This window comes from Eretmochelys imbricata, chromosome 7 (genome assembly GCF_965152235.1).
Source record: "Eretmochelys imbricata isolate rEreImb1 chromosome 7, rEreImb1.hap1, whole genome shotgun sequence".
In the NCBI taxonomy this organism is placed as follows: domain Eukaryota; kingdom Metazoa; phylum Chordata; order Testudines; family Cheloniidae; genus Eretmochelys; species Eretmochelys imbricata.
The window spans coordinates 120,049,391-120,064,760 of NC_135578.1; the positions used below are offsets into that span (position 1 = coordinate 120,049,391).

The 15,370-nt window shown below is 36.2% G+C and overlaps 1 protein-coding gene across 5 annotated transcripts in view; it reads right to left on the reverse strand.

The window, feature by feature from the left end:
* SLK (STE20 like kinase) overlaps nucleotides 1-15,370 on the reverse strand; it is a 67,236-nt gene that overhangs the window by 23,549 nt on the left and 28,317 nt on the right. For 4 of the 5 annotated variants that reach the window (XM_077823227.1, XM_077823226.1, XM_077823229.1 and 1 more), the window contains 8 exons: nucleotides 13,681-13,845; nucleotides 12,358-12,406; nucleotides 11,439-11,588; nucleotides 8,727-8,799; nucleotides 8,307-8,501; nucleotides 6,179-6,260; nucleotides 5,004-5,132; nucleotides 602-2,059 (listed from right to left, as the gene is read on the reverse strand). In XM_077823227.1, the coding sequence (XP_077679353.1) occupies nucleotides 602-2,059; nucleotides 5,004-5,132; nucleotides 6,179-6,260; nucleotides 8,307-8,501; nucleotides 8,727-8,799; nucleotides 11,439-11,588; nucleotides 12,358-12,406; nucleotides 13,681-13,845 (2,301 nt within the window). The remainder of the gene's footprint in view (nucleotides 1-601; nucleotides 2,060-5,003; nucleotides 5,133-6,178; nucleotides 6,261-8,306; nucleotides 8,502-8,726; nucleotides 8,800-11,438; nucleotides 11,589-12,357; nucleotides 12,407-13,680; nucleotides 13,846-15,370) is intronic. The other variant, XM_077823228.1, reaches the window with a different exon arrangement.

Genomic DNA, 15,370 nt, shown 5'->3' on the forward strand with positions numbered 1-15,370 from the left:
GGTTAGAGAGAAGATATACATGGAGAAGACTGAGATGTGGTAGGGAGAGGTTAAGTGATTTATCCAAGGTCAACAGGAATTATGTATAAAGCCAGGAATTGAACTTGAAATCTTGAGTTCTAGTCCCAAGCCTTAACCACAAGACAAATCTTCCTCTTAATCATCCTGCAGTTTTCGGCTCTTTGGCATTTCCTGTCTCAATGTATAGGTTTACATTTAGTTCACATTTTGAAGGTTATCCTCACAACTGTAATGATTAACAATTTTTTGATCTGATAGTTTAGATTTTGGATTTAGATAAATGTGTGGCAGTTTTGTTGCCATTTACAATTGCTGCCTAAACACATGTACACAGAGTTACACCATTATTCCATGTACTCCAATATTTTACTCTGAAAACTGTTTTAGATGCAACTGGTATTTGACTATTTGCGATCTTCAATTCTAGCAAAGTGGTTCCTATAAAGGTACAGATTCAATATTACGACTCTAGTTTCTGATTAGTTGATTTTCTCGGCATTATTAACTCCCCAAGGAAGTCTTAGAGTCTTACTATATAAGATTTTACATAAAAAATTATAACTAATTGTCCTACACTTACTTGTAAAGATATTGATCCAGTGTCCTTGTTTTTAGTGAGGAAGCTAGAGATGGACAAGTTCAAATCAATGCTATTATTATCAGCTGCAGAACCAGTGCCTGAATCTGTATCATTTTCCTTTAGTGTCTCAGGTTCTAGCTGCTGTAATGTTTCAACATGGGCTTGATTACCCATTTTAACTTTTTCCTCATTTTCTTCAGCGCTAACACTAATAATGGGTACTGGAGTGAGTTCAGAATCATTAGGTTGTTCAACTGCAGGATCCTGAAGCTTGTTCTTAAGTGGTGCATCAAACGGAACTTCGGAATGCTCTGCATTTATCTGAATGTTGTTCTTCTGGGTATCCTCAGGTCCATGTGTTTCTAAATTTTGGTCAGGCTCAAACACTTTACCCACACTTTCGATCTGAATTTCCTCAGTGTTATTTGTCTCATGAATATTCTCAGTCTTGCTCTGTATTGGCTTCTGGTCTATATCACCCACTTTTCCTGAATCCTTGACCTCAGTTTCCTCTGTACTGCTTGTCTTATGAACATCTTCATTTTCACTTTCTACTAATTTCTGATCTGTATCAGTCACTTCATCTCTACTTTTAATCTGAGTTTCTTCAGAGCTGCCTGTCTCGTGAACATGCTCAGTTCTACTTTCCATTAGCTTCTGGACTGTCCCGGGTATTTTATCTCCATTACTGATCTGTCTTTCATTAGTGCTGCCTGTCTCTTGAGCATTGTCAACTCCATTTTTTAGTGGCTCCTGCTCTGTGTCAGCCATTTTCTCTGCACCTTTAACCAGAGTTTCATTAGTGATGCCTGTCATCTCATCTTTCTGAACTTCTTCAGATTTACCATCATCTTTTTGCTCTGTAATTTTTTCTATCGTTGTTTCTTCATTCTTATTTTCCTGCCTATCTGTTCTGCTTTCTTTCTCCTCTTTCTCCCCAGTCTCTTTAGATATTACTTCTGTAGTTTGAGCACTGGCATCTTCAATTTCAGGTGCTATTTTCAGTTTATTTTCATCTGTCTCTTCATTTTCTATGGCACTTCTTTCCTCTGTTTTCAGACTGTGTTTATCATTTGTTTCTAATGTTGTCACTGTATCAACTTCTTTTCTTTCTGTCTGTGATCCAGTGTCCACATTTACTTCTTCTGCTTTTCCAGTATTCTTTTCAACTCCTAATCTTTTCTCTGGCTCATCTTCCTCAACTAATACTGACCCATTCTGCACCTTTACAATATCTCCAGGAGTGGTATCAGACACACTGTCAATAATTTCCACATCTTTAATTGTCTTGGGTTCACTAGCAGTTTTATCATCTGGAAATATACTGATGTTCTCAGCAGCATTATGTTCTGTTTTCTCAGAAACAGATTCCAGAATAGAGGCATTCTGTGAAAGTTTATCTTCTTCAGAGCTGGCAATACTAAGGTCAGAGGAGGCACGCTTGTTTGTTGGTAACTGCTAAAAAATTATTAAAAAAAAATTATTATTTTCTAATTTATGTAGAAAACAATTATACAAACATTTCTTACATAGAGAGAGAGAGATGTATATGAAAAGACACTACATGTATGTAGCTTGGTTTCCAGGAAAAATGAATTCCATAATCTCAAACTATTTGACAAGACATAACCACAGAACTATTATGTCTGTAGAAAAGCCCTTCTTCCCAGTTTACAATTGCACAGGAGCCCTTTCTCAGTCCCTGAGGGACACTGGACATAATTTGCCTCAGCACCCACACACCTTGTAAAGTCCTCATAAACCTTTCTTCAACCACTTTACACCCTATATGGTTCTTCTGGCCACAGAGGTGGGATTCTGTGCTGCACACCTAAGAGGCACAACAAAAAATCTTGGCCTCACACCACCTTTTTGCCCTCCTGATCCTGGGCTACTCCAGGGACTGGAGAGGACCTCAGCATAAATTAAACACATCTGGGGGACACGTCTAAGTTACAGGTTTCAGAGTAACAGCCGTGTTAGTCTGTATTCGCAAAAAGAAAAGGAGTACTTGTGGCACCTTAGAGACTAACCAATTTATTTGAGCATAAGCTTTCGTGAGCTACAGCTCACTTCATCGGATGCATACTGTGGAAAGTGTAGAAGATCTTTTTATACACACAAAGCATGAAAAAATACCTCCCCCCACCCCACTCTCCTGCTGGTAATAGCTTATCTAAAGTGATCACTCTCCTTACAATGTGTATGATAATCAAGTCGGGCCATTTCCAGCACAAATCCAGGTGAGATTTGGGGGGGTGAGAAAACCTGGATTTGTGCTGGAAATGGCCCGACTTGATTATCATACACATTGTAAGGAGAGTGATCACTTTAGATAAGCTATTACCAGCAGGAGAGTGGGGTGGGGGGAGGTATTTTTTCATGCTTTGTGTATATAAAAAGATCTTCTACACTTTCCACAGTATGCATCTGTGGAAGTGAGCTGTAGCTCACGAAAGCTTATGTCTAAGTTACAGCAGCTTCCCCAGGCTACCCTACGGACCACAGCATTGCCCACAAATCTGAGTGCTGCCCCAAGATGCCCCTCCTATCCCCAGTATGTTCTTTGCCAGGGCTTGTGAGGGGATACTCAGAAAGCAGTCTCATGGCTGTTTTCACAGTGCCTCTGCCAGGGAAATCCTCCCATAGCCAGAAGTAGGGCTTTCAGGGCCCTTTTACCTAGCATAATAAGGCTGGAGTGGGGATGAGGATCTCACCCCAGGGGTCCCAACTAATTAGCAGCAATACAAATGATTAAGCTTTTTGCTTTGTAGTCAACTTTGCTCCACTCACATGTGAAAAAAAAAACAATTTCTTTTCAACAATGGCACTACGCCTCCAGAAGGGTTATTTCCATGCCATATTTTAACTTGCAAATGTTTAAGAAGGTTGCAACATTTTCTTTGTTTTTTAAATATATACCTATATTATATTAGAATATCAGTATATAGATATATAAATTGGAAAGGTGTATTTTTTAACCTCTTCTCCCTCAAAAATGGCGGAACAATTTTTACACAAACTTCAGAAGTTCACCTTCAGGCAGAGACCAAGCATGAGAAATTTCAGTTAAAAAGGAAAAAGTTTCTAGCAGATATGAATAGATGGTAACAAGAAGTTAGAATCAAAACGATTATGTGAACATAACTCTAGCAATTGTTGTTGCTAGATTGTGAATTAATATTATTATATTTCCACAAAGACAGATACAGAAAAATATATTAATGAACCATTATCTCAAATCATAATTATTCTTTCACTCTTCAGAGTGATAATGACACATCTTTGTCTATATTTACTACTAGAACTCCATAATCTGTGAATGAAACTGTTACAATTTGCCATTAGGAGATTACAGTATATAATTTAAAATGTTATGTAAATTATGCCTAGCTACTGTATCAAATATTGGCCTGATCCTGCTCTTCCTACTGAGGCAAACCTCAATGAGAGATTTTTACCTAAGAAAGCATGTAGTAACACACTCTTTGTGCTAAAATGCATCTAAAATAATTCTAAATATGAAAGTATTTTAGAATCTCAGTATATTGGAAGTCTAATGTGTTTTTAAATAGGATATATACAAATGCATCTATGTTATCCACAATATATTAGCATATTATCATACTAGAGCTATGATTTCATTTCCCTTCAAGGGAGTGAATTTGACTGGCAGAAGTATCCTTATAAATCTAAATTTCTCACAAACTAACTCTATTAAAGAGTTTGTCCTGTAGACAGATTTTTGTTTTTTTTAAATAGTCGAGTTATAAATACACAGGAAACTTAATTTATAACATATATGTCATTACCTTCACCCATACAAGAGTTATTAGTTATAATACCAAATAACACAGTTCACTTACACATTAATACATTTACATATTTGCCTGAAAGTATATATTTGTGTATTATTTTACAAAAAGTCTTTCACTGTTTAAACCAGAGGTGGCCAAACTTACTGACCCTCCGAGCTGCAAATGGCTATCTTCAGAAGTTCGAGAGCTGGGGCGTACCTGCTGGGGCTCGGGACTTCAGCCCCATGGTAGGCGCCCGACAGGGGCTGGGGATTTAGCTCACAAGCCACAGTTTGTCCACCCCTGGTTTAAACAGCCTTCTCGCTTTACATATCCACATGTACACGCATAACCATACATGCACACAATATTCTTTATTATTCTGTCCTGAAGAAGCTTAAGATCATCTGACTTTTATAAATTCTGACCCCTGTATTTTGCACTGAAGGCATGCTATACTTGAAGAAAAAAAAACAACATTCATTCTTAGTACAAATTAAAAATATTGCAAAAATAATTAGTGTGCCAGAAAATAAGTTTTTCATAGACAAAATGTAATTAAAATAAGCACCCATATATATCTATAAATTTATACTTTAACTGACCAGAGAATTTTCTGTTTCCTCCTCTTCATCTTCATCTTTACCATCTTCAACTTCTTCTGTTACTTCAGCCTTTGCCTCTGCAATTAACTCTCTGACTGGTTTATTAGAAGTGACAGTAACAAACGGATGCTTGAAAAAAAAAAATTTGGCATTTAAAGTAAACAGTAATTTCATTTTTTTATAACAATGGAATAAAAGTAGCAATTCTTTTAGGGTTATATCTTGGTCTCCATTATACCCAGATATTAAAGCGATTAAGCTGAAATACTTACTCAACACCCTTTTTTATTAATGTAGATTTTTTTAAATTAGAAGTTTTAAAATCTAAAATATCAATATCTAAATCTTTATGTGGAGATTTGTTCAATAAACTCATCAAAAATACAGACAGCTCATGAAATAATTTTTTTAAAAGTTATACTGACCTTAACAACCCAAAGAACAAAAGTAGAAAGAGTTTTTAAGGGGTTGCTTTTCTTGGAAATGGTCTTCATTATTTTTTTTATTCCATGCCTGAACTTCCACCTAATACATTTTCTATTTACTATCTGGAAGTATTTAATCTAGAAAAATACAATGCTGCCTTTGGACCAAAGATTTGCGAGACAATCAATTCCTTCTGTATGTTTCCTTTAGAAAAAACAACTACCTGTCTTCATATTCTTTCTGCATAAAGTATTCTCTCTCTGTTTGGTCCTGCTTCTTAAAGTCTTTCAACATATGTCAAATGTATTTTGGATACAAGTAAACATGCACTGACGTTAAACAGAATCAAATGTATCTAGTCAGATCTACTCCTGTTAGCTCTTCTGCAGTGACAGCATTAGAGCAGATGGATGAGGACTAAAGCTTTTAAAACATCTGTCAGCAATCAACTGCTTATATAAACACAACTACTTTATACATTAGGGGAAGCACTGAATTAACATAAATAGGTCCACAAGAGAATTATTTACATATAAAAATTTATAAATAGTAGGCCAAATTTCCACCTGGTATAAGCTGGTGTCTCTCCACTGACTTATACCAGCTGAGGATCTGCCCCATAATGTTAAATACAGATTAAGTATATCTAATTTTGAATTATTCAGAACTTCACAGTAGCAGTGTCTTGCTTCTAAATAGATGTATTAAACCCAAGTACTATAACCCTGTTGGCAGCTAACTTTTCTTACCTGAAGAAGTTGAGCAGTATTCCATCTGGCATCTACATTCTTTTCCAAACATTTCCTTAGAAAATCTTTAAAATCTGAAGACCTGCAGAAGAAAACAAAGAAGTGATTGCCACTTTACCTTTACTCCTACACAAACTGCATAGTGACACGTTCTTTTCAATTTCCTATTTATGACTTCATTACAATTGCTCACCATCCATTCAAAAGAAGGCAGGAGAGGCAAGAGAATGAAAAAAACCCAAACCCAAACAGTTTCTCCTTAACAGGTTACAATCACTGGTATAACTCTAATGAAATCAATAGAGTTATACCAGGGATATGAATTTAACCCAATTAGTTTTACAGTTGAAAAGCCCATGAGGTGCTGCATATTGAACTTCTGATAGCCAATCCAATAAATGTTTAAAACTGAAAGTAGCACATTGCTTACCTTGTAATCTCTCTTAATAAAGTTTTATAATCTAGACTATATTAAAAACCACTGCTTTATCTGCCACATTGTTTTGCGTAAAGTGATATGGCTTGATTCAACACCCGTTTATCCATTATTTTGCCTTGTGAAGTGCAACCTTAACCTTTCTGTTGTTCTTTTTTAGTCCCTGAGCTGCATGTTTTCAAATGAAGTTCCATTTTAAAGAAAGGTTTTATTTTATGGTTCTTGGTTTTAAAAAGAAAAGGAGTACTTGTGGCACCTTAGAGATTAACAAATTTATTTGAGCATAAGCATTTGTGAGCTACAGCTCACTTCATCAGATTCATCCTAACTGCAAATTCACCTAGTAATACTTTGCACTAACCATTTGAAAACAATCTGTTGTCATGACTGAGTGGGCAACGGCATACTCTTTTCAAACAATGTATATTCTCTGTATGAAATCAAAGAGGATTCTTCAACATTTCTCTTTTTTTCCATTTTTACTTTTTTTAAAACAGATCATCGTCCTCATGCTTTTTCTTTATATCACATTTTTTTTAAAAAGGGTAGTTAAAAATCTTTATGTACACATTTGATGTTAAAAGAAAAGGAGTACTTGTGGCACCTTAGAGACTAACCAATTTATTTGAGCATGAGCTTTCGTGAGCTACAGCTCACTTCATCAGATGCATACCGTGGAAACTGCAGCAGACTTTATATATACACAGAGAATATGAAACAATACCTCCTCCCACCCCACTGTCCTGCTGGTAATAGCTTATCTAAAGTAATCATCAGGTTAGGCCATTTCCAGCACAAATCCAGGTTTTCTCACCCTCCACCCCCCCACACAAATTCACTCTCCTGCTGGTGATAGCCCATCCAAAGTGACAACTCTTTACACAGTGTGCATGATAATCAAGTTAGGCCATTTCCTGCACAAATCCAGGTTCTCTCACTCCCTCACCCACCTCCATGGGGGTGGGTTTTTGGAGGGGGGTGAGGGAGTGAGAGAACCTGGATTTGTGCAGGAAATGGCCTAACTTGATTATCATGCACATTGTGTAAAGAGTTGTCACTTTGGATGGGCTATCACCAGCAGGAGAGTGAATTTGTGTGGGGGGGTGGAGGGTGAGAAAACCTGGATTTGTGCTGGAAATGGCCTAACCTGATGATTACTTTAGATAAGCTATTACCAGCAGGACAGTGGGGTGGGAGGAGGTATTGTTTCATATTCTCTGTGTATATATAAAGTCTGCTGCAGTTTCCACGGTATGCATCTGATGAAGTGAGCTGTAGCTCACGAAAGCTCATGCTCAAATAAATTGGTTAGTCTCTAAGGTGCCACAAGTACTCCTTTTCTTTTTGCGAATACAGACTAACACGGCTGTTACTCTGAAACCTGACATTTGATGTTGAATCTGAAACTTATATTTGAAAAGAACAAGCTCTATTTTCCAACACAACAATATTAAAATACTAAGATACTGTAGCCTTTTTAATATGAAAGCTTCTAGACACTGCAATAACAAAAAGTAAAGTCATGGGCCCCAATCCTCCAAGGCCACATAGAAGTACTTTATGCATGTGAGTAGTTCAATACAATTTAATAGGACTACTCAAGTGATTGAAGTTAAATGTGCTTACATCGCTGCAGACTCAGAGCCAATCTTCAAAACTCTTGGCAAAAAAAGTTAGCATTAAAAGACTAACCATTTTGAAGGCTGTGCCAATGTAGGTGGGTCAGATTTTGCTATTTTCAGCAGCACACGCATAGGATTTAGCTCATGATGAGGTGGTTCTACTTGAGCCATTTCTATTAAAGTGATGCCCAGTGACCACACATCAGCCTTATAATCATAAGGCCTGTCTTTAGATGTCTCACACATTACCACTTCAGGAGCCATCCTGCAAAAGAGAATGGTGTATAGAATTAGAGAAAGAAGCATTATCATCTGCAGTCAAAAACATTCTAAATAGTTTACTTAATTAAAATATTAATGAAATTTAAATATTTTAAAGTAAATGGCACACTTTTACATATTTTACATTATTCTTTTGCAAGGCTATGTACTCAGTTGTGATATTAAAATATTAGTTCATGCTAAAAAGTTAACAAAACTGCACACTTACCAGTAAGGTGTACCAATGAAAGAATCTCTTCTCTGTATTGTCCTTGTGTTTTTAGCAGACACGCCAAAATCCGCTTGAAGCAAACAGTAAAAAATATTACTAATTTAGAGGTGGAATTCTTTTTTACATTCCACAACTAGCATATGAAATTTTGAGCTACACTGTAGACCAAAAAGTATATATATATGAATATTAAAACTCTAAAGTGAGCATTCAAAATATTTAAATGTGTTGTTATTATGAAATCAGTAATACTTTGTAGCTCACTAACTACTCTAATAAAAAAGTATAATGCCTCCCCCTGCTAAAAATAAAGCACTTTAAAGGCTAATGCCAAGATTAGGATGTGAAGGACAGAAATAATGGCAGGTAGGAGAAGTATTTGTTGTTAGAAGAAAAGAAATAAACGATTTTCCATTAGGAAATTATTTATTTTGCCTATGAAATTATCACACTAAACTTGAACATTAACATCTCTACCTACTTCAACAATTCCCCATTAGGTTTTGATTTTTACACTAATTCAGAGATCCTAAACTAGGATTTATTTTCTTTTTCCTGTTCCCCCAGTATGAAATCTTTGAAAAAGGCGAATAGTACAGACATGTAGGTACACTTTTGATTGTAAAATGTAAATTAGAAATCTTGCATTTCTTATAATAAATTTTATCAAATAGCATATCAAGCATGACATTTCTCATTTATAAAATAAGTATATTTATTTTGAAGAGATACTTTTTTGTGTCCTACTATAGCAGATGTTCTAACTCTTCTTAATTAAAGTGTACTGATTAGACCAGAGACAAAATACCTATACTCTGTCTGCTTCAATCTGTACAAAATGACGTGATAGGCTCAACACTTGATAAGCCTAATTTTGCTCTTCACAAAACAGTGTAGGATTAAGGCAGCTACCTATTCCAGTATAAAACCAGAAATATTAAAGGACTGTAGATACTATAAATTAGACATTAAAACTTGATTGTTTCTCATAAAACTATCACATATGAAATTCCATTTTATTAAAAAACAGGAGGCATTGCACTTAACATATTCAAGACCACCAGAAGCAAAAAAGCAAACAGTACAAGCAGCAAGAAAGAAATTATATATTCTTTCATACAGACCCTGTTTCCTTTTCAAAGATAAAGTAAATTAAATCTTTGACCAGTCTGAATTTTATAGGGCCAGTTTACATCCACTGAATCCACAAAAGAAGGGGACTTCCCCACTTAGATTTCTTTGCAAAGTAGGGTCTCAGCTACCTCTGCAGCACTATCACCCAACTTCACGTCCATGCTGAGAAGAGGCAGAGATCTCGTGGGACAAGGGAAATGGACAAAGACAGAAGAATACATGTCATCCTAGCTCTGACCCTGTGGAAATTTGTTAGAAAAGATAATACAGCCTCAAGCTTTAGTATTAATTATTATTTTATTTAGTATTATTTTGTATTATTATTTTATTTATTTATGTATTTCTACTAATGTAGTGCCTAGGAATCCTAGTCATGGACTAGGACCCCATTGTGTTAGGGGCTGCATAAACACAAAACAAAAAAAAGTTACTTACCCCAAGAAGCTTACAATTTAAGTATAACATAAGAGACAATAGGTGGATACAGACAGAGGAGTACAAGGAAACAGTGGGAGGCCACAATCAAGATCGGGATCCCATTGTGCCAGGTGCTGTGTATATATACACACAGTAAGAGACAGCCCCTACCTTGAAGCTTACAAGTTTAACAGACAAGACAAATAGCAAGGCAGGATTATCATCTCTATTTTGCAGAAGAAAAAACAAGGCAAAGAATCACCAAAGTACTTGCTTAGCTATTCTGAATTTTTTAATTGACTTCCAAGTTAAGCTAGTAGTGAAGGAATGACACTTGGAGCCCCAAAGCCACTGTAAAAGCAGAGGGCCTCCATGCAGGTAGATCTGGCCAACTGTGCATCCCTGAGGATCTACCAGGTTTGGAGGTGGGCCATTTAGCCATTTTCTAGATGGAGGAACCAAATTCCATCCATCAATGGGACAACGTGGAGCCTTCATGAAGAAATCCTCATGGAGATTTCCTCTCTATACCATCCCCATTCTCAGGAGAGGAAATTTTGGGCGGTGGTGATTACTTCAGACAGAATGCTAGGAAGAAACACTACAAAGCTCATAGCAATTGTGTGTTCCAGCTCCCACTGAAGTTAAGGAAGAGGGAGTGATCAGTGGTATAGAAGGCTGTAGGGAAAAGGGAACACCAATAATAATAATTTTTTCTATATCTAGAATATTAGTGGGAGACATTTAAAGAAACTGAATTATTATAGACTTTATTTTCACACATTTTAAATATTTTCCATAGCCAAATGAAACCTAAAACTCTTGTTTTTATATTATATTATATATATTTAAAAGTATTTACACCTAGCGTAACCTGACTTTCAAATTCAGTAACAGTATTGGTACAAGGCCTGCTCCTGCTCCCTTTGAACTCTATGGGAGGTTTGCCAAGCATAAATAAGATAACTCAAGCTTTACTTATTTTTCAGAATAACAAAAAATCACTTATGTCTGTTGAACTATAATTCTTCTATAACATATATCTAAGTACACAAATACTTAACAGTGCCAAACAACAATTTAAACAAAAAAGTTCATGAGATGATCGGTTTGTTTTTTTTTTAAAAAATCTTGTATATTTCCATGCAAGAGCCTTACCCAGTTTAATGTCTCCATCTAATGTAAAAAGAATATTGCCAGCTTTTAAATCTCTGTGAATGATCTTATTTTCATGCAAGTAGTTCAGTGCCTCCAAAGTCTGCTTGCAAACTACTTTAATCTGTGGCTCTGTTAATGGCCTCTCAAGCTCTGAAAGAGAAACACATACACAAATATAAAAAAAAATCCCATCTTTTGCGTTTTTATTTTTACATAAATTTCCAGACTGATCATTATAAATCATAGCAAAAACTGTCAATCTGACCACTTAGTTTTAGAAGTAAACATTAGGCGAAAAATTCTGGCCCCACTGAAGTCAATGGCAAAATTCCCATGGACTCCAATGGAGCCAGGATTTCACACCTGGGATCTGGGAACGTCTCATTTATGAACTATTTATAAAGTTACTTTGAATTTTCTGTTTAATATACAGAAATGTTATTAAAATGACTTTCAGGTCAATGAAATATTAATTATGTTTTAAATAATACTTTGAGTAAGATGGAAAAAAGAACCATATTCTGTAAAGACAAATATATGGACAACTAATCACATAAATAATCTACTCATGCGATTAAAGTTGCTCACATGCATAAATTAATGCATAATTTAAATTATTAATTTTAAAATAATTTAGATTTTTGAGAAATATAATGACCATTTTAAAAATAACAAAATTACTTTACATTAAGATGAGGGGGTTAGGTACATAGATATAGCTACTTTACACTCATATAATAAATATTTTAAAATCATCACATTGAGTATTGTTCAGTATAGTAATGCATAAAATACAAACAAAATATCTGCATTTCAAAATAGTATATAATTTTTAAAAGTAAAATCCTTCAAAATATTTAATTATTTTTATTTTAACCTGTTATAACGATTATTATTTGAAACAAAATCTTGTATTTACCCAACATTACTGCATCTACTGCTCCACCTGCACAAAATTCAATCAGGATCTGTGTATAAATAAAAACACAGGTATTAAAAATAAAAAATAAATAATTTACTGAATTGGAAGTGTTGTCTAGAGGTGACAGACCATAGGACTTGGCATCAGGAGGCTTGGGTTCTATTTCCTCGTTTATCCCTGGCTTGCTGTGTGACCTTGATAAATCACTTATCTAACTTCTGTAGAACAGTGATATTAGCTAACTGAAAGTGGCACTGCAAGGCTTGAGTAAATTGTATGCAAAGTGCTTGGAGATACTCAGACAAAATGTGTTAATCCAGGTATATAAATTCCACAATAAAAGGATTAAAATCAACTGGAATCTGGTTGGCTGTGTGTGTGATTTGCACAATCATTATATAGTTATTTCTGATTTGAAAATTCTGAGTACAGGAGCCAAAACATTTGTTAACAGCAGACATAGCTGCCTTATCTTCACGCCCCCTTCACGTGAAACAGAAAAAGTATAATATTTACATGAAAGGAAAGACATCAAAAATCGAAGGAAAGAGACCTGTCACATGTTTTAAAGGGAAAACCAAAAACCCTTTGACTTGTTTTTCTCCTTCTTCCTATTCATGTCCATAGAACTCTTCTTGGCCCAGAATAATCCCCCCATTTACATGAATTCTTATGGGGAAATTGGATTCGCTTAACATCGTTTCGCTTAAAGTTGCATTTTTCAGGAACATAACTACAACGTTAAGTGAGGAGTTACTGTATTTGTGAAATCTACATATGTACATTCAAAGGCCTAGATCATCAGCAAATTGTGGGCCAAGTTCTGTGAGATGCTAAGCACTTTCTGCAAGTTACTGAGTGCCCTCAAGTCCCATTAAAATCAGTGGAAGTTGAGGTTGATCAGTATCTCACAAGATTGGTCTCAAAAAGCCCTAATTTTTATTTTATTCTTAATTGTGTGGTTCCCGTTATCTATTTCTGAACTGTGCTGGTGGACTTAAAACTTGAATCCAGCAGTTACAAACTAGAAATGTCTAAATCCTCTCCATACATAGAAATAAACTATCAAATTCCAAGTTTTAGAATCTAATCCGGGTGAACCAGAGTTGCTGTTACAGTCAGAGCTGAACAGATGACTCTGTATATCTTAATTTCATCATACTGATTTGCTAGAAGATGCTTTGACACAGTAATCATGCGACTTGCAAGATTTGATGGAATAATGATATAAAGTCTCTTATTATTAAGTTGGGGGGGGGGAACCTAAAGTTCAATATTTTTACGTAAATTGGAGAACCGTATACAAAAGGAAACACCTACCCAAAGATTATTTTCATAGTAGAAAGCATCTAGAAGCTTGACAATATTTGGATGATCGCAGGATGCCAGAATATCAATCTCAACCATGTAATCTTCTAGTTCTTCCTCGGATTTAGTATCAATCACCTTTGCTGCAGCAAGGACTTTGGTTTCTTTGTTCTGAGCCTGTAAAAGGAAGTCACAGCACCATTAACACAGGAACTTTTCAATTCTGAACACATTCAAAATATGACAGTGACAAACTTCAATTATTTCACCTCAAGATTCCGTTATAATAATTAGCATACTACTGAAGCATTTTGCCATCTTCAATATGTTTATGAACATTTACTAATTAATCCTCAACATAACATACATATTATATACTGGATAAACTGAGGCAGAGGAAGGTTTGATAACTTTCCTAGTGAAACAGAGAATCTGTGGAAGAAATACGATGAGGACGTAGGTGTTCCTGACTCCTAGTTCCATTCTCTGAATCATCATGCTGCTTATCTCTCAAAAAGAAAAGGAGTACTTGTGGCACCTTAGAGACTAACCAATTTATTTGAACATAAGCTTTCGTGACCTACAGCTCACTTCATCGGATGCATTCAGTGGACAATACAGTGAGGAGATTTATATACACACAACATGAAAAAACGGGTGTTATCATACACACTGTAAGGAGAGTGATCACTTAAGATGAACTATTACCAGCAGGAGAGCGGGGGGGGTAGAGGGGAGAAAACCTTTTGTAGTGATAATCAAGGTGGGCCATTTCCAACAGTTAACAAGAACATCTGAGGAACAGTGGGGGGTTGGGGAGTGGGAAATAAACATGGGGAAATAGTTTTACTTTGTGTAATGACCCATCCACTCCCAGTCTCTATTCAAGCCTAAGTTAATTGTATCCAGTTTGCAAATTAATTCCCATTCAGCAGTCTCTCGTTGGAGTCTGTTTTTGAAGTCTTTTTGTTGTAATATTGCAAATTTTAGGTCTGTAATCGAGTGGCCAGAGAGATTGAACTGTTCTCCGACTGGTTTCTGAATGTTATAATTCTTGACATCTGATTTGTGTCCATTTATTCTTTTACGTAGAGACTGTCCAGTTTGACCAATGTACATGGCAGAGGGGCATTGCTGGCGCATGATGGCATATATCACATTGGTAGATGTGCAGGTGAACGAGCCTCTGATAGTGTGGCTGATGTGATTAGGCCCTATGATGGTGTCCCCTGAATAGATATGTGGGCACAGTTGGCAACGGGCTTTGTTGCAAGGATAGGTCCCTGGGTTAGTGGTTCTGTTGTGTGGTGTGTGGTTGCTGGTGAGTATTTGCTTCAGGTGGGGGGGCTGTCTGTAGGCAAGGACTGGCCTGTCTCCCAAGATTTGTGAGAGTGTTGGGTCATCCTTCAGGATAGGTTGTAGATCCTTGATGATGCGTTGGAGAGGTTTTAGTTGGGGGCTGAAGGTGACGGCTAGTGGCGTTCTGTTATTTTCTTTGTTAGGCCTGTCCTGTAGTAAGTGACTTCTGGGTACTCTTCTGGCTCTGTCAATATGTTTCTTCACTGCAGCAGGTGGGTACTGTAGTTGTAAGAATGCTTGATAGAGATCTTGTAGGTGTTTGTCTCTGTCTGAGGGGTTGGAGCAAATGCGGTTGTATCATAGAGCTTGGCTGTAGTTGATGGATCGTGTGGTGTGGTCTGGG